Source organism: Heteronotia binoei, chromosome 1 (assembly GCF_032191835.1).
Source record: "Heteronotia binoei isolate CCM8104 ecotype False Entrance Well chromosome 1, APGP_CSIRO_Hbin_v1, whole genome shotgun sequence".
In the NCBI taxonomy this organism is placed as follows: Eukaryota; Metazoa; Chordata; class Lepidosauria; order Squamata; family Gekkonidae; genus Heteronotia; species Heteronotia binoei.
In genome coordinates, this window is record NC_083223.1 from 263,889,335 (window position 1) to 263,911,299 (window position 21,965).

The 21,965-nt window shown below is 43.4% G+C and overlaps 1 protein-coding gene across 5 annotated transcripts in view; it reads right to left on the reverse strand.

Annotated features, from left to right (window-relative positions):
• Positions 1-21,965, reverse strand: part of PACS1 (phosphofurin acidic cluster sorting protein 1) — a 126,877-nt gene that overhangs the window by 74,777 nt on the left and 30,135 nt on the right. Inside the window, exon 1 of one of the 5 annotated variants that reach the window (XM_060255088.1) lies at positions 17,904-17,989. The exons of the other annotated variants lie outside the window; for them this stretch is intronic. Within the exon in view, the coding sequence (XP_060111071.1) occupies positions 17,904-17,974 (71 nt within the window). The 5' untranslated portion in view covers positions 17,975-17,989. Of the gene's footprint in view, positions 1-17,903; positions 17,990-21,965 lie in introns of those variants that run through there. 5 annotated transcript variants of the gene reach the window in all.

Below are 21,965 nucleotides of genomic sequence, written 5' to 3' on the forward strand. Positions count from 1 at the left end.
CTCTCTGATTACAAAAAAAGCCCCTTCCAGTTAAACCTGGCACCTATTTTCAGATCCTCTGGAAGCAATTAACTACTTCCAGATCCTCTGAAAGTAATCAAAGTGAACGGAAATTCCAAAGCAAAGAATTTTGTCAAATGATATTTAAGCTTTAGCAGACATGGACTGAGATTTATCAGTTATAGTCCCTTGATACCAGAGCTGGGATACTCTGACAGGGTTCGAGAATAAATCAAATACTAAGTTGAAGGAAAGCTCACAGTACAAAAACATTTTCTGCTTCCTCAGTAATGGATTGTGAACCTTACAGGGCAGAGATGGATGCATTTGAGCAAACAACATCAGACCTGAAGATAGCATTTTGCAAAGGGGTCTTTGCTGCAACAGCCCGCCTCCCACTTTGTCCAATGAAAACTACCACACTGCTTACTGGTTCACTGACACGACATTGAGAGCCACTAACATGACATTGAAAGCCAGTTTGGTGTAGTGGTTAAGTCTGTGGACTCTTATCTGGAAGAACCGGGTTTGATTCCCCACTCCTCCACTTGCACTTGCTGGGATGGCCTTGGGCCAGCCATAGCTCTGGCAGAGGTTGTCCTCGAAAGGGCAGCTGCTGTGAGAGCCCTCTCAGTCCCACCCACCTCACAGGGTGTCTGTTGTGGGGGAGGAAGGTAAAGGAGATTGTGAGCCGCTCTGAGACTTCCGAGTGGAGGGCGGGATATAAATCCAATATCATCATCATCTTATTCATGTGAAAAAAATTTTGCTTGCTTTTGCCAGTGATTAAGATTACTGCAGTTCTTCTTGCTTCTTCTTGCTTTGGAATTTTAAATCTTTTTTTTAATCTTGTTTTGCTTTTTCACTTTTTAATTATGCTGTCAGGGAGGGTTTTTAAGTGGCTTTGAAAGCTTCTTTTAACAGGTAAGTTCATTAAAAAAAAATGACTACCAGGAACAGCACAGGAAGACAGCGGCCTCTTTCTCCCCCTTCTCAAGCCACAACAAATAGGTTTAGAAACTAGAAGCGTTCAAAAACAGTTTGCAATAGGAGAGGGACACCCTGACCTGAATAGCTCAGGCTAGCCTGATCTCAGCAGATGTTGGAAGTTAAGCAGGGCCCACCCTTACTAGTTATTTGGAAGGGAGGCTTCCAACGATTACCAGGAGGCAGGCCGCGACAAACCACCTCTGAACATCTCCCACCTTGAAAATCCCATGAGGTCGCCATAAGTCTACTGTGACTTGACGGCAACAAAATATGGGGGAGAGGGAGGGCTGATAGTAGCTGCTGTTAAAAAAAAAGACTGGGCATGTTAGAGCAGCTTTTTTAAAATCCAAACCAATAAACAAAGTAGGAGTCAAACTGCACCTTTAAGACTAACCAGGTTTTATTGAGAACGTAAGTTTTCGACTGATGAAGTGTGCTTAGAGAGCACATGAAAGCTTATGTTCTCAATAAAACTTGGCTGGTCTTAAAGGTGAAACCTGCTTTGTTCAACTGCTTCAGACCAACATGGCTGCCCTCTTGGACATAGCCAATAAAGTTACAAGAAACCCTATTTATGTATTTCATTATGTATTATATCGGATATAATGAACAAAACAGGGCCTTACTCTATAGAAGACCGGGAAGAGGCATTAGCCTTCATTTGTATGTCAAAGTGTCTTTCTGTATAGTAAGAAGGCACTGAATTCAGCCGCGCTCCTGGTCTTTCATCTAAGGCAAGCAACAGATCCATACCAATCCTGCTTTTTTGCACACAAAGCTGAATTCTTGCTAGCTGTAAACGCAGAATTCGCAAAGCTTTCGGGGGAAAAAAAACTTAATCACTGATCTCATTCCCCCCCCCTCCCACTTTTAAAAGGAAGAACTGGTTATGTGAATTTGCAAGGACTGGTACTCAGCTAGTAATAGTTAAAGGATTCTGAAAGTGTAACAGAGAAGCCAATCAGAAGAATAAAAAAAAATTCAGGACATAAAAACACTTTTTAAAAAAGCTAAATGCTTGAGTCTATAAAGAATGACCAAAGGGAACAGAGATTTTACTGAGCGAATAGTACCACCCTAGTGCATCTAGATCACATGCAACGCAGAAGGAGATTTTCATTGAAGACTGGCTGAAAGGGATTTTAGGCAGGCAGGCAGGCAATATGTGAAGTAGCAGCAGATCTGCCCAGGCTTACTGCCTTGGTGTGTACATGAAGGCTACAGGGAGATTTTAATCCTTTTTTATTCTGAGTTACCCTCAAGTGATCCCCCGCACAAGGCCTCGCCATTTTCAAACCCAAACCCTTGGACTGGATGTCCCTCTTTCTGAGCAAACCATGGCCCTAAAATCAAACACAAACAGCTGTATTCCCAGCCTCCCCCCTTCCACAAAACCAAGGCACAGGTTTCTGTATACTTAAGGGAATCCTCAGACATGCAATAACAAGAAAATTTGACTTTGTAAGACTCCCCCAAAAGAGCAGAATTTGTGAGCAGATGAGTGACAGCTAAAGGGGAAAGTCAAACTGCTCAAGTCACTGTGGGTGTCCTAGAGGGGGTGATAATCCCAGACTAGTGTAGCAGTTTTGAGCTCTGGTGCTGGAGAAGAACCTTGTGAGTGCCTTGGACTGCAAGAAGATCAAAACAGTCAGTCCTAAGGGAAATCAACCCTGATGCTGGGAAAGACAGAAGGCAAAAGAAGAAGGGGACGGCAAAAGATGAGATGGCTGGACAGCGTTACTGATGTAACTAACACAAATTTGAGCAGACTTCGGAGGATGGTGGAAGACAGGAGGGCCTGGCATGACTTGGTCCAAGGGGTTGCAAAGAGTTGGACTCAACTGTGCGAATGAACAACAGAAAGCAAAATAAGGCAAAAATAAGGCAAAAGTCCAGAGGTACCTTATAGACTAACAGAAATCATTCCTGTGAAAGTAACTCATGGAAGATTATGGCATGTTTGTTTCTCTAAAGTAGCCCCACTGGTGGATCTCCTGATGGCATCTGAGTTTTGGCCACCGTGTGGCAGAGAGAGTTGGACTGGATGGGCCATTGGCCTGATCCAGCATGGCTTCTCTTGTGTTCTTAAGTTGCCACTGTTGATTAATTTGGAGCGGGTGAGGCTTTTCAAATTGTCCCCCACCCCAGCAGTTCTTCACAGCATAGAACAGAATCATCAGTCCAACTCCCTGCACAATGCAGGAAATTCACAGATACCTCATCCTAAATTCACAGAATCAGTATTGCTGTCAGGTGGTCATCTAGCCTTTGTTTTAAAACCTCCAAACAAAGAGAGTCCACCACCTCCCAAGGAAGCCTGTTCCAACGAGGAACTTCTCTGTCAGGAAGTTCTTCCTAATATTTAGCCGGAAACTCTTTTGATTTAATCTCAACCCATTGGTTCTAGTCTGACCTTCTGGAGCAACAGAAAACACACCATCAGGGCCAGCCCTGCCACTAGACAAACTAGGAAACTTCCTAGGGTTCCAGTCATCGGGGGCACCAAACTGGATGCCCCCATGTGATTCAGTGACATTATCAGTGTGGGGGAAGGGGGGCACCAGAAGTTAGCCTTGCCTAGGGTGTCAGACAATCTAGGGCTGGCCCTGCACACCATCCTCTATATGACAGCCCTTCAAGTACTTGAAGATGGTGATCATATCACCTCTCACTCGTCTTCTCTCCAGGCTAAAAATATCCAGGTCCTTCAACCTTTCCTCATAGGACTTGGTCTCCAGACCCCTCACAATCTTCATTGCCGTTCTTTGGACACATTCCAGTTTGTCTATATCCTTCATAAATTGTGGTGCTCAAAACCGAACACAGTACTCTAGGCGAGGCCTAACCAGAGCAAAGTGATACCATCACTTCACATGATCTGAACACTATACACTACTGATGCAGCCCAAAATTGCATTTGTCTTTTTAGCTGCTGCATCACACTGCTGACTCATATTCAGTGTATGGTCCACTAAGATCCCTAGATCCTTTTCACATATATTACTAAGTCTCCACCATCCTATAATGTTCAATCTAGCACATATACACATTCCTCTACTGGCACTTCCACAGGCTTGCAAACAGACCAGTAAGAATATCTTCAGGTCATCAGCCAGGGAATCCATAAACATTGGTTCTCTTTTTCCTTTATGCTATAAATCACTAGCACAGTGCGTGTGTCCCGGTCAGGGTGCTAAAACCCCCTAACTTTTGTAGATTTGTCTAGTAGTATAAAATGACTGAGAAAACTCCTGGACTGCAGAGCTTTCATTTCTGGTTTGACTGCCACCTTAGTAAGAAAAAGTGTGCATGCACACACAAAAGCTTACATTCTGAATAAAACTATGTTGGTCTTAAAGGTGCAATTTGACCCCTACTTTGTTCTATTGCTTCAGACCAACACGGCTGCGCACTTGGATCTAAGAAAAAGCTGTTTGGGCAATAGTAGGAACGAACAAATCCAAAGCATTCTGGTTTAGCAGAGAATAGCGACTGCATTATTCTATAGTAGTTTTAAAAGCATGTGTGTTAAGTGCCCTTTGCGGAAGACAACCAAAGCAAAAATAGAATATAATTCCCAAGGAACAAAGAATTAGAGCCACATAGTAATGTATGGCTGTGAGAGCTGGACCATAAGGAAGGCCAAGCGCAGAAGAATAGATGTTTTTGAGCTGTGGTGCTGGAGAAGACTCTTGAGAGTCCCTTGGACTGCAAGAAGATCTAATCAGTCAGTCCTAAGGGAAATCAACCCAGACTGTTCCCTGGAAGGTCAGATGCTGAAGCTGAAGCTCAAATACTCTCACCAAATGAGAAGGGAGCACTCACTGGAGAAGATCCTGATGCTGAGAAAGACAGAAGGCAAAAAAAGAAGGGGACGGCAAAAGATGAGATGGCTGGACAGCGTTACTGATGTAACAAACGAATCTGAGCAGACTTCGGAGGAAGGTGGAAGACAGGAGGGCCTGCCGTGACTTTGTCCATGGGTCACAAAGAGTCGGTCTCGACTGTGTGACTGAACAACAACAAATGCACAGCACCTCTGAAGATCAGCTGGTGTTGAGGGTGGATTTCTGTATTTACATACGAGATGTCACTTGATGTGCCCAGCCAAGCTGAAGCAATGTACAGGAAATTTTTCAGGGCTGCTGGCTGCTAAGCGCTTAGAAGTGCCAACAGCATGTAAAAATGACACCAGACAGGCAAAACAAAGGAAGATTTAGTACTAAGCGCCTCTGGATCTAAGGATTCTTTCCCTTGCCATTGCATTCAGCCAGCACATCTCAAGAACAGTATGTCTTCCTCTACTGCCTTCCAAATATACCAACACAAGACCTGTAAGCTTTGACTAAAATTGGAAAGGGAAACAAGGACAGTAGAAACACATGGAACTGGGAGCCAGATGCAAGAAAGATGCTTTTATTACTAAAGCTCTGACTGTCCTCCCAAAGACCTTCCAATCCTGTCTTCATGCAGCTGTTAGAATCCAGCCACATGAAAAGAATGGGGGTGGGGAATGACAATTACACCAGGATAAATGAACCACAGGAACAAAACATATGATCCATGAGAGAGCTAGAGACAGCCTGGAGAACAAAGGAGAAACCATGGAAAGAAGAGAACACACAACTGGAAGCTCAGAAAAGAATCCCTAGAAGGAAGAAGGAACCAGGCACAGATGAATTTGGAGAAGACTGGAATACTCCACCAGGAATCCCCAACATGGTGTCCATGGGCACCACAGCCCCATCAACACCTTTCCTGGCACCCACTAACTGTTTTTAGAAAGCAGATGCGGTTCTTGTACAGCAGGGCTTCTGTATGGATGTGAAGATTAAATATTGGTCCTGCTACAGCTTCCACCACGGTGCTAGTTTTATTCTCTTTCACTCCTCTTTCCTGGTGTATTTTTAAAATTATCCCTCTTTTGCCCTGCACTTGGGCTTCCTGGGTGTGGTTGGCTCTGTCTCCTGTGGCAGCCGTTTTGTAATTGCACCCACCACCCTGCGTCAGAATTTCAAAGGTGCCATCGGCTCTAAAAAACTGGGGATGTGATCGAATGTGCTTAAAAGTCATCAGCTTGACTCAAGACTCACAAATTCTGTTCCTGCATGCTGGTGAATGGGTTAGCCAAGTAGGTATGCCATTAAAGGTTACTGGAACTGGACTGAACTGGGTTAGCCAAGTACAGGACCGAATTCAAGAGAGAAGCGTCTATCATGAAAGGGTAAACAAAAACTATCCTTATTCTGGAAATGTTTCTCAATTCAATGAAAGCTTGTGCTGAAGACCAATGTTCCCTCTAAGCTGAGTTAGCATGAGCTAGCTCACAGTTTTTTAGCTTCCACCTCACACATTTTTGTCTTAGCTCAGGGAGGATGGCCCCAGAGCACACTAATTTATGCAGTAGCTCACAACTTTAATGCCAGTAACTCACAAAGTAGAATTTTGCTCAAAAAACTCCGCAGCTTAGAGGGAACACTGCTGAAGACCTTCATTTTTGGTGATTCCCTCTTTATAACTCAAAATAGAAATACATCTGGACATTCAAAAGCTGGACAGAACTAAACAGCAAGAGACTTCAGCTGAATCAATTTTTGCAACAGCACCAACTTTTCATTTGGCCCTTTGGATGCCCCCTGTCAGTTAGGGTTCAATGAAGCTGCCCGCTGTCAAAACAAGAAAGCTGAACACAAAGTCATCATAAGCCCAGGGGAAGCCTGTCCTCTGCCTGTCCCGAAATCTGTAAAATGCTCTGCCTCACAGCCTGCACTTTCCCCTATATGGTGAACAATCACATTCGTAAACTGGGGTTTTTTTAATGCCTTACAGCAAAGGGAAGTAAAAGACACTGTTCCTGCTTTTTCCTTTGACACTCTGCGACAGCCTCTAGATTATTTCTGTTTATCTATTTACATAACCCTACTCTCCGACTAGTTTCATTTTTCCTCACGGTCTGAAAAGCTGTAGCCACAGATGGTAACAAATGCCTCTTGTAGTAGGTGAAAAAAAATCCTTATCTGTATCTGGCCTGTGCAAACAGCGGATTAAGCCCGACAGAAAGATTACAGACAAGAGCTTGTCTTCGCAGAAATTATATTTTGCTAACAGGTTTACAGTGAATTTTACATTTGCCAGAGTGGCAGATATCCAGCCCTGAAAGCAGAATTGAGCTTCTCACTGCGAATATCTCCTCTATCTCACGCATAGCTGGGCTTTTTGGACCAAAATATAGCCAAAGGTTGCCATTGCCTAAGTATCATTCTGGCAAATGCAGTAACTTCCCACAACAGGAAAGCCTTGAACAGAGGACGATGCCTTATACTGAAGCACAGTACTGGTCCATCAAGGTCAGTATGGTATATTCAGACTGGCAGAAGCTCTCCAAGGTCTCACATCAACTCCCATCTCATCCTTTTAACCGGAAATGCCAGGGATTGAACCTGGGGCCTTCCGCGTGCAAAGCAGAGGTTTGTTCCTCCAGTGAGCCACAGCCCTGCAGGCCCTGAGGCAGAGTATTCTGGACAGGTGCAAAAAAATCCTCCCCAAACCCGACCACAATCAGTAGGAGTTTCATGAAACCATGCACATTCTCCATCACTTGACTGTGCAATAAAAGCTTCCCACTCCACCTTCCGTGAAGGCATGAAGCTGCTTCACTGCAAGTCAAAAGACTGGTGGTCCACATGGTGGAACGGGGAGGGATGGTGGTTCAGTGGTCGAGCATCTGCTTGGTAAGCAGAAGGTCCCAGGTTCAATCCCTGGCATCTCCAACTAAAAAGGGTCCAGGCAAATAGGTGTGAAAAACCTCAGCTTGAGACCCTGGAGAGCTGTTGCCAGTCTGAGTAGACAATACTGACTTTGATGGACCGAGAAGGGTCTGATTCAGTATAAGGCAGCTTCATATGTTCATGTTCATGGTACATTAATGGCTACTCCAAATGGCAGCGGCTGCCAGAGGTTCATGAAAGCAAGGGTTGAGCGAATGCATCCTATTTGGGATTTCCTTTCTGTACCTACCCAGCAAAACCTGGCATAGCTTTCTGCAATTGGTTTTTAAAAAAAAAAATGATACTTGGACACACACTAAAGTACTTTAGAAAAGTTTTTTTCCCCCTGGCACTTTGGGGGAGTATGAGAACCAAAACAGGATAAAAAATAACATTAAAACAGGATCTTTTTAAAAACCTCCCCATATTTACAAGTGAACATATCTAAATCCTTGCAAACTGCTTGAATTATTAACACATAACTTTGTCATTTTCCTTTAAATTCTTACTATGTACTCTTTGGGTGATAACAGATGGACAGTTTGGGGTGATTGGGAGGCATTCTGAATTGGGCCAGCTCAAAAGGAGCTGTCCTGAGGCCTCCACACACTCCCCAGAAAAGTGCCTGCATCCCGTCTGCCAGGTGGCCGAGTGCCTCCAAACATGGAGGCGCCTCAGAAGCTGGACCACTCTTTCTTCCCCCAACAAGTTAAGTGCTGAAGTGCTCATGTGCTCAGGCTCAACTGACAGTTTTTAGGGGGGGAAAGGCAGCACTGGCTTGGCACTTTCACACAGTCAAGTCGCCTCACATCCGCCCTGCCGCTTCCAGATGGCAAGGAGGCGACTGGCGGTCGGCTCAAAGATATGCTACCACTTTAAAAATGGTAGCTTTTTGAGCCCCTCTGCAGAACCGGGGTGAGGATGGGACGGACAGAAGATGTTGCCATCTGGAGGGATTTTTGGGGTTGATTTCAAAGGTGTCTCTGAGTCAGCCCAAAGTGCCAGTCTGTAATCACCCTTTGTGAACCTATGCTGACAGCTTTAGGTATTTCTGAAGGGACTAATCAGGAAAGCATTCTTCTGTCTGCACATGCTTGATACCAAGGTTCAGTTCCACCATGAACTTCTCCCAGCCTCAATTCCCTATATCAATTAATACCTCAAATCAGCAGGCTATGCCAATATCAAGTCCTGAGTTAATGCTTTTTAAAAAGTTAAGCTTGATTTACTGTTAAAGAGGTAGAATACCAGAAATAATAGGACAATTCAAATGTTTAAAAGGTTGATATACCTGGATGAAGCAAGCCTAACTTTCACAGATAACAACAAATTAGTCTCTGAGTCTCTGAGACAGCTTGCTGCCTCCAGGATCCAGGCTTTGATTAGTGGTGCTATTGCAGATTTCCATTATTGAAGGGCTAAGCTTTTGAAAGGCCGAGCACAAAAGAATAGATGCTTTCGAGCTGTGGTGCTGGAGAAGAATCTTGAAAGTCCCTTGGACTGCAAGAAGATCCAATCAGTCAGTCCTAAGGGAAATCAACCCTGACTGTTCCCTGGAAGGTCAGATGCTGAAGCTCCAATACTTTGGCCACCAAATGAGAAGGGAGCACTCACTGGAGAAGATCCTGATGCTGGGAAAGACAGAAGGCAAAAGAAGAAGGGGAAGGCAAAAGATGAGATGGCTGGACAGCATTACTGATGTAACTAACATGAATTTGAGCAGACTTCAGAGGATGGTGGAAGACAGGAGGGCCTGGCATGACTTGGTCCATGGGGTTACAAAATGTCACTCGACTGTGTGACTGAACAACAATTAATGCAAGAGGCTACTATAGTCTTTTTCTTGTACCACTATTTGTGCAAGAGTTCTACTGAAAGCAGAAACTTTGAGCTAGATCTAACCCACAGCCCCTAGAATGAAGGTTCTAAAAAGCAGGCTGGTAACTACTGCTTGGCTTATGTAAGCTAACAAGACGGCTGTTCCACATAATCACTCTCTTTTAATGCAAGTGCAGGAAGAGCTATCTGACACAACAGGAAAGCTGCAGATTGCTAAACTGACAGAAGAAAAGAAACTGCAGAAAAAATTCAAGGAGAATAGAAGCTCTTATTCAGTGCCACAAAATGACAGAGCCATTCACTCTTTCACATCTTTCTGTTGGCTATCTTCACAGGAAACCCTTGAAGGTAAAAGTGAAAGCTCTCCTGAAATGCACAGAATTAGCATCTTTCACAGATGTCTTTTTAAAAAAAAGCCACCATAAAATAGTCTGATTGGAAGAAAGATCCCCTCCTCCACCCTAGAAAAACACCCACATATAGCCTTCCTCTAGTGTTAAAGCAAGCATTAGAATAAGGAGAAGAAAATGTTGATTGGTAAGAGTACAGAAAGACTGTAATTAAGTAAAAAAAATTACAGTCCAATTATCTTGTAAACTACAAAATGCTTTGAATGCAGCAGCAGAAATGGGTTCTTGAAGTAGAAGCCATTTTAATAGCTGAATTAACTCTAGCAGCCTAGGAAAAGGTTTAAAAGCTTATCCTTCTGAATTTAATTCGAGTTCAGCAGCACCTTTAAGACCAACTAAGTATTCAAAGCATAAGCTTTCATGTGCATGCACACTTCTTCAGGTAACATTGAAATGGAAGTTACCAGCCCATACATATAGGTAGATGGTGAGCAGCAAATTAGCATACAACATGATGAAGATGTTTAACAAATGCAGGGACCAAGCAGTACCTATATGTATGGATTGGTAACTTCTATTTCAATTTATCTGAAGAAGTGTGCATGCACACGAAAGCTTATACACCTTGAATAAAACTTTGTTGGTGGTCTTCATGTCACCACTGAACTTGAACTTTGTTACATAAGAAAATAAGAGAAGCCATGTTAGATCAGGCCAATGGTCCATCCAGTCCAACACTCTGTGTCACACAGTGGCCCCAAAAAATTATATATATACACACACATACACACACACACATATACACACTGTGGCTAATAGCCACTGATGGACCTCTGCTCTATATTTTTATCTAAACCCCTCTTGAAGGTGGCTATGCTTGTGGCCGCCACCACCTCCTGTGGCAGTGAATTCCACATGTTAATCACCCTTTGGGTGAAGAAGTACTTCCTTTTATCCGTTTTAACCTGTCTGCTCAGCAATTTCATCGAATGCCCACGAGGTCTTGTATTGTGAGAAAGGGAGAAAAGTACTTCTTTCTCTACTTTCTCCATCCCATGCATTATCTTGTAAACCTCTATCATGTCACCCCGCAGTCGACGTTTCTCCAAGCTAAAGAGCCCCAAGCGTTTCAACCTTTCTTCATAGGGAAAGTGTTCCAGCCCTTTAATCATTCTAGTTGCCCTTTTCTGGACTTTCTCCATTGCTATAATATCCTTTTTGTGGTGCGGCAACCAGAACTGCACACAGTACTCCAAATGAGACCGCACCATTGATTTATACAGGGGCATTATGATACTGGCTGATTTGTTTTCAGTTCCCTTCCTAATAATTCCCAGCATGGCGTTGGCCTTTTTTATTGCAAACGCACACTGTTCAGTTGCTTCAGTTTTTCAGTTGCTTCAGACCAATACAGCTACCCACGTGAATCTACTACTGATTTTGTGTACACTGAGATAAGGGATCAGGGTTCTTCAATCAAACAAACAAAGATTTTAATTTATTCTATTTATTTATTTTTATTCCACATATCCCGCCCTCCCCGCCAAGGCGGACTCAGTGGTCCCCAACCTTTTAAAGCAGTGGTCCCCAACCTTTTTGGCACCAGGGACCACATATATTGGCCACTGTGTGACACAGAGTGTTGGATTGGATGGGCCATCGGCCTGATCCAACATGGTTTCTCTTATGTTATGTTTGTGGAAGGCAATTTTTCCATGGACCAGGGGGTGGGACACGATGGTTTTGGGATGATACAATTGTGCACTTTATTTCTATTATTACATTGTAATGTATAATGAAATAATTATACAGCTCACAGACCGGTTGCTAACATGCCATGGACCGGTACTGGTCAGTGGCCACAGAGTTGGGGACCCTGTTTTAAAGGGTCTCTCTTTCTATACATATTAGAATTATTTCCAACACATTATTAACCAAGGTCAAATTATTTGGCTGCAAATGGTATTTAAATATCTAAGACTGATTCATTTATATGCCTAAAACTTGCACACTGTTGGGTATGCAACTGTGCAATGGTTGTATCCAGGAACGCTATAAGCTTTTTTTTTTTGGCTGGGGGAGGGGGGGGGATTAATTTTCAGATTTACAATGGCCCAAAAAGTGCATTTTTGTTAAGCCTTTCTTTTGATTATCTTAAAGATGCACTTGTGATTTAAAATTAGCAGGACTGCAAGGAGTCTGGAACTTCCAGGTAGCAACATTTAACAAGGCAGCTGGAAGAGTAGCTACTGAACACCAATCGACGTACCCAGGGTCCTTATCAGACATTGCTTTTTGAAACAGTTATATGTCAAGTTGTAGGTATTGTTCTTGCACCTGCACATGTGCAAGTTGGTGAAATCCTTCAAATGGTGGTGTTCCTCATCTCCTCCTTTTCTCTTGGTCAAAGCCAGGGACTTTTCCTCTCACTGTTCTATGTTTCCCGAGGATGTAAGTTCCACAGCTAAAAGAGCCTTGCTCTATTTCATTTCAGGTTCCTAACCACATGCCTGAGTGCTGAGTCTGAATGGGAGTGTAGCTGTGAGATTACCAACTTGAGATAAAAATAAAAAGCCTGGGCTCTCTCAGCTCTAGACATGTACATCTTTGGGAAATACGGAACAAAAACAACAACAGAAAAATGGCTCCTGGCTTTGGTGAACCCACTTCCTTCATGCAGCTATGTGTTTCTAGCCACCCTCAAAACCAGAACACTCATTCTGGAAATTCTGTCTTTCATAAAACAGAATCTTTTAAACAGTGCTGTAACGTGGGGCAAGATACCAGCTCACAGATAAGTTACCAAGATCCCACTAATGATCAAAAAATTATAATTTATGTAGTATGATCATAACACATGAAACCACCTTATAATGAACCATCAAGGTCACTACTATCTACTCGGACTGGCAGTGACTCTTCAAGGTCTAACGTACAGATCTTTTACATACCTACATACCTTCTTTTTTTTTAAACTGGAGATGCCCAAAGAATGAACCTGGGACCTTCTGCTGACCAAGCAGATGCTCTACCACTGGGCCCATCCCCATCACTTGATAAGCACATCATAAAATAGGTCATTCTATGTCCTACAGTCAGATTATAATTGAAGATGTGGAAGATGCTCGGGGGGGGGAGGGGGCAAACGACCCACAGCATGATTCCAAGACTTTATCAGGGAGTGGTTATAGTGTTGGACTAGAATCTGGAGAATCCAAGTTCAAATCTCCACTTGTGCCATGGAAGTTTGCTGGGTGACCTTGGGCCAGTCACACACTCACAACAACCCTAGGTTATGCTGAGAGGATAAAATGAAGCAGATAACGATGTAAGCCACTTTTGTTCCCCATCAGGGTGAAAGACGAGATATAAATAAAGAAATATATTGTTTCATTTGGAATATATCCAATACCTTCTGGTGTTTATAGGGTTTTATCAGATTATTAAATAATTTTAAACGTTTTTAACTGCTGAAATGTTTAAACGTTTTCATGGTTTACTGCATTGCAATTTTGATTGAGTGGAAAGGCAGTTTCAAATAAATAAAGAAGCCCCTTAAGAAGACTGTGCCCATTGTGTATATAGCAGGCCTATCACCAAGCTTTTGCCAAAATGAAGCACTTCTAAATCTTCTCACCTTTAATCGATAGGAGAAAAACGCTTAACTTAACTCTCCCACCGAAACCCATTTCATCATTTGCAAGAGGAGTACAAAGGGGAATACCCTGAGAATGCTGGGAGGATGCAAATAAGTTCACTTGTTTCACAAGACAATGAGTGAACTCATAAAGGCAGAGTTCCCACTTGAGTGCATTTACTTGAGGGGAAGTTCAAAAGGGCCTGGCTCAAACATGACACATTTTCCCTCAAGTCATTTTACACTGAAACAGCAACATCAATGCGCCACTGGAATTTTAAATGAATTCACGCACTGTGCCACAGAACAGCAAAACCATCTCGCTGCTCCTTCTCTTCTCAAGCTACAAGGATTTGGGCTCCCCTTCCCCCAAAAAGCACAGGACTTTTTTTTTAATCAAAACACTTATACTCTACCTCCCTTTCCTCATGGTTCAAGGTGGCTTTAAGTTGCCCCACAAATATGCAAAAGGCATGTTGCTGCTTATGAACAGCTCCGTATTTCTGAAAGTTGCCCTTAACTTCAAATAACTGAGCACCCTGCAAAAAATGAGAGAACTGTAACATTCAAGCTTTTCACACCTGAATCCTTGTTTCTACCCTGAAGCATCATTTACCATCACATTTGCATTAGGAGCTTCCAGTGCTGCCATTTTAAAAGCCCGAACAAGCAAAAAGTTAAGCATCAAATAGGTTCACCTCCAAGACTTGGCTTTTGATCACAGATAAAGAACATGGAGGCAGCTGTAAACAGGTGCACAAAAATATTAAATATTTTCTCATCCCTGCAAGTGAAAAAGCTGCAAAGTGACGCATCTCCTAAGCTTCTTAGATCAGTGGTTACTAACCGGGGGGGGGGGGGGGGTTGAGGGTGATCCATAAAACTATCATAAGGTCCATGGATCCATGTATGCATCAAGCATTGCCCTTTTAATCTTTCTTCATGTGTTTTCTCAAACAGATACTAATAGTACAACAACTACTATAAAGAGTGGAGAGTGTTAAAAAAAATTGATGTCAAAAACATTGGGAACCATGGCCTTACAAGCGGTTAAATTTTAACATCCAACAGCGCATTATTTTGCCAATTTGGAACAGCTGCAAGAAAAATCCAGTTCACAGCACTGCAGCCTGAGAAGTAAGACAGGGATGCATTGTTTGAGGTGAGCTGGCAGCTCTACTTCAAAAGCTTCACCTCCTAAGAACAGTACTACTAATCCAGTGCTTAGTTACCTTTGGCCTCTCTTTTTCCTCCTCCTTTGTTGTAATATTCAGGTCAGGAGGTTACCGTGAAGCTGAATGCATGCTGTCTCTCTGAAAAAAATAGTTACTTTCGAATTTTATACATTCCGTAGATAGTGATTTACAAGTTTCAATTTTTCCTTCTTCCTCCTAGCTTCCAGGTGGGGCCTGGGGATCCCCCAGAATTATAGCTCATCTCCAGACTACAGAGATCAGTTTCTCTGTAGAAAATTGATGTTTTGGAAGGTGGACTCTATGGCACTTTTCTCCACTGAGGTCCCTGTCCTTCCCAGGCTTCATTCTTATATCTCCATGAGTTTCTCAACCTAGATCTAGCAACCATACCCTCCCCATTCCCCCCAGTGGCAGGGACCTGACAATCCTAGCCCACCCCCCCACCCCCCTTTTCACATTGGTTCCAACAAATTAACTCCCAACTCACACAGACAACTCAACAACAAATCACCTGTTCTCTCTCATGTTCTGGACCAGAGTAGCCAAAGTCAGACATGACTGTCACGTTAAACAGCTGCTGCCACGCAAGGTCATTTCAAGGACCCTTCTTCTTACTGCTAGGCATGGACTACATTCCAAGCTAAAACACAGTCAATTAGCCATGCTGAGCCAAGTCATAACGTGTTCAGAGTCGACAATCAGGAAATTCACAGACCAGGATACCAAATGGGAGGTTTGTTCAGACTTGCACATTCTGAGAAGAGAAGCGAACCCTGTCGCTCAACATCCACCGCTGTTGGCAGCCATGGAAAACAGGGCAGGCAAATGGAATGTGCAAGAGTAGCAGGCAACTCTGCTTTACATAAAAGACAGAGATTGCCCTCTCTATAAACAGCAGGAGCTGGTAGTAAGAAAAGCAGGGATAGGCTTGAGGACAGCTGACAGGCTTCCCGCTTTTCAAAACTGATGCTGGATGTAAGTGGACAAAAAGGAAGATTGATATCCTTCACCAGGACACCTTTAAAGAACCTTTTAGTTTTGCAGCATGAATGTAAAATCCTGAACTGCCAAATGTTAAGGTTGTCACTTAATAATAATTGCTACAATATGGCATGGCTACCTTCAAAACAGTGGATTTTTCTTTGTGTGCTGGCTTCAATCACAGACAACCAGACTTAAGATGCCTGTAACCTAACCCTCAGCAAGATTTTCACTACCTTTCCAGGTCCACGCAGGATTCAAGACTCAGTTCAGCTTGGACAGAAGCCAGAAATTTCCGCCACTGCACAGAAACCATCCAGTGCTTACAGATGAATCTCCATCATCTGATTGCCAGAAAGCAAGAGTACAAAAGCTGATATTCTCCCAGTTCAAGGACAAATCTAATAAAACAAGAGCTAAAACCCTGCAAGAACCTTGCTGGAGCAAAAATATTTTCACCTGTAGCACACCGAGGCATGGGCTGCATAGGCTGACTTGCAGAGGGGAAAGATTAGACACTTACATACCACCTTCCAGATCGATATCTTAAAAGTTAAAATCACATGGTATCAGAAATGGTACACACACAGCAATGGTTAAGTGCGGGCCTAGCTTGCACAGCTATTAGGCAGCCACATCATGTTGCAGCGAGTATTTAAAAAGTGGAATTCACTGCCATAGGATGTCACGATGTCCACAGGCACAGACAGCTTTAAAAGGGGACTAGACAGATTCATAGAGGATACGCCTATCAAGGGATATTAGCCATAGTTACTGAAGGGAACATCCAGAGGCAGGCAGTCTCTGAATCCCATTTAACCACAAAGCTTGCCAATCTTAGGACAGGTACGCTCACTTAGTCTAACCTACATTACAGGGCTGGTTCAGAAGATAAAACAGCACTATTTTCAAACACCCTTTGAAGAAGGATGGAAAGCAAGTAGGCTGAAAAATACCCTCAATACGCATAATTCATCTTCTTTCTTGGGTCTCTCATACAGCACTCAGCTAGACCAGAAGCCCCATCCATCAAACCAAAGTAATCTCTCTTTGAAATGGCATTACAAGCATGCAGAAGAGTTTAACCCACCACCTGTTTCTTGTTAATTACATAAACTCTTCATTATTTTCTCTCTGCACTGGATCTGCACAGAATCAGGTTACCTGCTCCTGGTGCTTAGAACTGATACAAGTCAGCAGGATTCTATTAGCATGAAAACATCATGTGGTCATTCCAGAAATTAAATCACATTTCATTCAGCCAGTAATAACAAACAGGAGTCCTGTGGCACTTAAAAAGACCACAAAACTGTATCCTAGAATAAGCATTCATGGGTTAGGGCCCATGTCTGCAGATGCAATTAATAGAGGCAGGACAGAAAAGAACAAAAACAAACAAACAGAAGGTCTACGGCCCCTGCTTGTTCTGCGGACACAACAGAAGGGCACTGCCTATACATGGCAGGCGTATTTTGCACTGGCGAAGAAATAACTGGATGACCCAAGATCATATGAGAACAGATGGGCACAATCAATAATAGCTTTTTAAAAACCTGACTTGCAAATGAAAGATACCAAATACAGAGAATACAGGCAAGGTAGGATCCAATATACCAAGGATCAAGGCAAATGGAACAAACAGGTTATTTTCATGACAGTTCTAATTTGACCACATTCTGCTTTCTGAAGCAGGACAGGTACGCATCAAGAAGGTAAGAGGTGTACTTGGCACAGGAGATTTGTCCTTGGCAGCAATACACAGGAGGAAAGCACTACCACCTTTCAACAGCCTGCATCACAAGGAGGTTCTTTAGCATGATACAAGGTCCCAAGGCATTACATGCTGATGGAAGTAAAAGGGAAGCAGCCTCTGGCTTATAGACCCCAAAACCTGCCGTCCTGTTCCCAAATAAGACACTGTTTGACCAGGTACAATGTCATGCCCACTTGTATTCTGAACACTCCTTGAACCTGCTGGCCACTTTCAGACTGAAAGTCATCTGGGTAAGACATTACTTTCCATCTGGAGGGAGAGGAGCTGGGAGAATAGGAAAGACACGTACATAATATCCCCCTCTTCTAGAAGATTTAGAAAGTTAACATTCAACAAGGCAAATATGCACAAAAGAAGAAATAACTTTACCCATTGTATAAGTACAGACTCCTCATCCAGGACATGGTACCTCCCATCTTCAGCTTTTCCAAGCCGCTCATGAGAGCATACTCCTGAGTTATTCATTTCTCTGAGGGACAGCTCCGGAACAGCCATTCAACCATGCTTCTGTTAAGTTCTTCAGAGTTCAAGTGGATTGTTTTGTACGCGCCACACATCAATGGCAAAGGTCCCATGAATGATTAAGCAATAGCAGTTTCTGGATGATCACTGCACACCTCATATGCTGACTACAGGGAAGTAACTGAATAGTCTTGACTTCCGGTACCTGAAGAATGCCTTCATCCCTTAAGCTGCATGTAAAAACTGGCAGTTTAACCTCTTGTAGGAATAAAGACACCTCACTGGGACAGCAAGGACCCAAAAGTCAGAGATCTGCACTGCTTTTGTGGGGAAGGACAGATGTGTGTGTGGGGGGGGAGTGGGCATGGGTTGAGACAAGAGACAACATGGACAGGAACCTTCCATCTGTTTTTACATCAGGGCTATTATACTGAAACATTAATAGCCCCAAAGAAAAAGGTAGAAAGCCATGCTGTACGTGCAAGCCTAGAGGAGAACAAAACTTGAGAACGTGCAAGCCAGCAATGAGTACAAAAATCAGATAGGTGTTTGACGAGTACAAATGAAATCAAGATTACTCCCCAGTGACCATTACAGGTGCCAGGAGAAGAAAAGGAAGCTAGTTTATCCACATGGCATTGTAAAGAAACACATCAGACTGCCCCCTTCTGCTGGAACTCCAAGCAGGGATGATACCATCTGACTAGATACTGAACATGGGGGGGAGGGTTTTGAGGAATTTCAGCAAATGGAGTGAGCAACTAGGAGATTTCCACTCACCCTCCAGTGTGAGAACTTAGGAGGCTTCCTGCTCACCTAAGCACAGATTCTCAGCAGATGAACACTGTAGCGTGGCTGCCTTTAAACCAGGGACCCCTGGGTTTCTAGGACATAGCTGAGCCATTACACCTTCAGTCAGTTCAGACAGGAGATAAGGGTGGCTACAGGGTCAGAAAGATTACACCACAGCCTTTGCTCTACCGCTGCTCCATCTAGACATAAACTTTCAACATTTCTGGGAGAAAGCCGAAATATATGCAATACTCACTTATCAACCCAAATGTATTTTGCTGCTTTGACAGAAAATGGATTGGCGCTCGCACAAGGAATGCAAGGAGAGAGCCGCTCGCACAAGGAATGCCAATCTCCCTTGCTTTTCTTTCCCCACAACAGTATTTTCTCTAACCCTGAAAAGCCAATACTAGGGATAACAGGAGCCATGTGAAATGACAGCCACATGAGTCGATGAGGTGCAAGTGAGGAGGGGGAAAGGGGCAACATTACTCCTTTCTGCCTGTCCTATCAGCAGATGACTAGCAGGTTCTGTATGTCGTCGGCAGACACAGGAATTACTCTCTAAAGCCATAGATCATTTTATATAGAAGTCTTCATGTCTTAAACCATTCCACTCATTTCCAAGAGAAAATATTTCATTGGAAGGATGGTTTATATTGCTCCCAAAACTCCAGTTTCCCTATTACAAAAACAGAAATAGAACTCAGAAGAGAACACATTTCTCCCCCAGTGTTCTTCTCAGCCTTCCTATCTGCAGCATGCCTGGCCTAGAACATCTGTGGTTTCCATATTATGAGGATCCTCAATCACATCTTCTTGACTTTGGAAGCTTTTTCATGATGACATTGTTCTAACACACTACCCCGTTTGGCTTTGATCTTGCTCGATCCAGTTTCCACACTTTCCAGAAAGCAGTCAGCAGGGCTTTTCTAGTAGCAGGAACTCCTCTGCATATTAGGCCCCACACCCCTGATGTAGCCAATCCTCCAAGAGCTTACAGGGTCTACTGTAGGCCCTTGGAGGATTGGCTACATCAGGGGGTGTGACCTAACATGCAAATGAGCTCCTGCTACCAAAAAAAACCCCTGGGGGTCAGACAACTATTATTATTTTACTTTGGAGTCTAAGGGTGTTGCATGACACTATTTACAAAGGGAAGGGGGAGTCCCCAATTCTGAAAGGAATTCCTGTTATTCCACAATATGTCCACCTTGTAAATCCACCCAAACTACTCGCATTCAACAATTCTGAGCAGCCTGCACACAAACCTATGCAAATTGCTTGCAGATTAAAGGGAAACAAAGACAAATGTCTGTGAATTTCCCCCTGCCTGTTCATCTGCAGGAGATTCTTACTCTCCACAGGCGACCAGGCAAGCCATTATTTGCACACTAATCAAACTGTCACACAGCGTAAGAGGCATCTTTTATTTGGAATCCTCAGCTCAAACTGCTGTAGTTCAGCAGGGCTCCTTCCTTTTTAATTTTCATCTCATGGCTCTTTGGGACATGGCACAGGTACATCATTGCTTTTTGGCAGATCGACTGCTACCATGATTTAAATACGGCTCAAACACAAAGGCAACACACACCCTTATCCCGCTTCAGCCTACTGTGTTGATGGATTAGTACAATTGCACTAGGTATGTATTGTTTGCGGTCAGCACAAAAGCACATTACCCATAATGACTCAACCCTTAATGCACAGAAAAGCAGCAGGGCACTGTAAATAAACCGATGAGACATTAATTGTTCAAGTTATTTCTTGTCAAGAATTTCACCGCAGAAACAGCCAATGGTTCCTAACTATTTCATCATTCAGGACTAGCTCAGGCACGTTTTTGAAACTGTTGGCAAATAGCAAGGGGGGGGGGGGAATCACCAGGAAATATTTAATTGAGTGTGGTAATCACCAAACCACAGAAAGTCCAGGTTTTTATTGTTTTTTGGGGGGGGAAATATGAACACTCCCCACCCCAGGTCACATGCCCAAATCTCAGGAGTCCATTTCTGCAGAGTCATTCTTGCAATCTAGTAATAAACTTCATAAAATGTTTCAGTAATTGCAGTTTCATAAGTAGTACATTAAGGTTGGCTGGAGAGCCACGGCATCATTTATTCATTGGCCAGCAGTTTTTCAACTGCACACGGACTCACCATTCTACAAACGAAATCTGCAAGGCGGAGGCATGATACGTGACAGTCAGGAAATGGGAAATACTATGAACAGCAGCGCTCTGGATCTGCTGATTGGCCAAGAAGCAAAAGAGGCCAAGGATGCTTTCAGGCTTTCCAGGATTTGCAAAGCAACTCTATGTTATCCATGCTCTGCTAACAGGCTTGAGTACTAGATCCAAGGGGGCAGCCACAGGGGTGGTCTGCCACAGGGGTGGCCAAACTTGCTTGACGTAAGAACATAAGAACATAAGAGAAGCCATGTTGGATCAGGCCAACGGCCCATCAAGTCCAACACTCTGTGTCACACAGTGGCAAAAAATGTTATATACACACATACACTGTGGCTAATAGCCACTGATGGACCTCTGCTCCATATTTTTATCCAATCCCCTCTTGAAGGTGGCTATACTTGTGGCCGCCACCACCTCCTGTGGCAGTGAATTCCACATGTTAATCACCCTTTGGGTGAAGAAGTACTTCCTTTTATCCGTTTTAACCTGTCTGCTCAGCAATTTCATCGAATGCCCACGAGTTCTTGTATTGTGAGAAAGGGAGAAAAGTACTTCTTTCTCTACTTTCTCCATCCCATGCATTATCTTGTAAACCTCTATCATGTCACCCCGCAGTCGACGTTTCTCCAAGCTAAAGAGTCCCAAGCGTTTCAACCTTTCTTCATAGGGAAAGTGCTCCAGCCCTTTAATCATTCTAGTTGCCCTTCTCTGCACCTTCTCTAAAGTTATAATATCCTTTTTGAGGTGCGGCGACCAGAACTGCACACACTACTCCAAATGAGACCGCACCATCGATTTATACAGGGGCATTATGATACTGGCTGATTTGTTTTCAATTCCCTTCCTAATAATTCCCAGCATGGCATTGGCCTTTTTTATTGCAAACGCACACTGTCTTGACACTTTCAGTGAGTTATCTATCATGACCCCAAGATCTCTCTCTTGATCAGTCTCTGCCAGTTCACACCCCATCAACTTGTATTTGT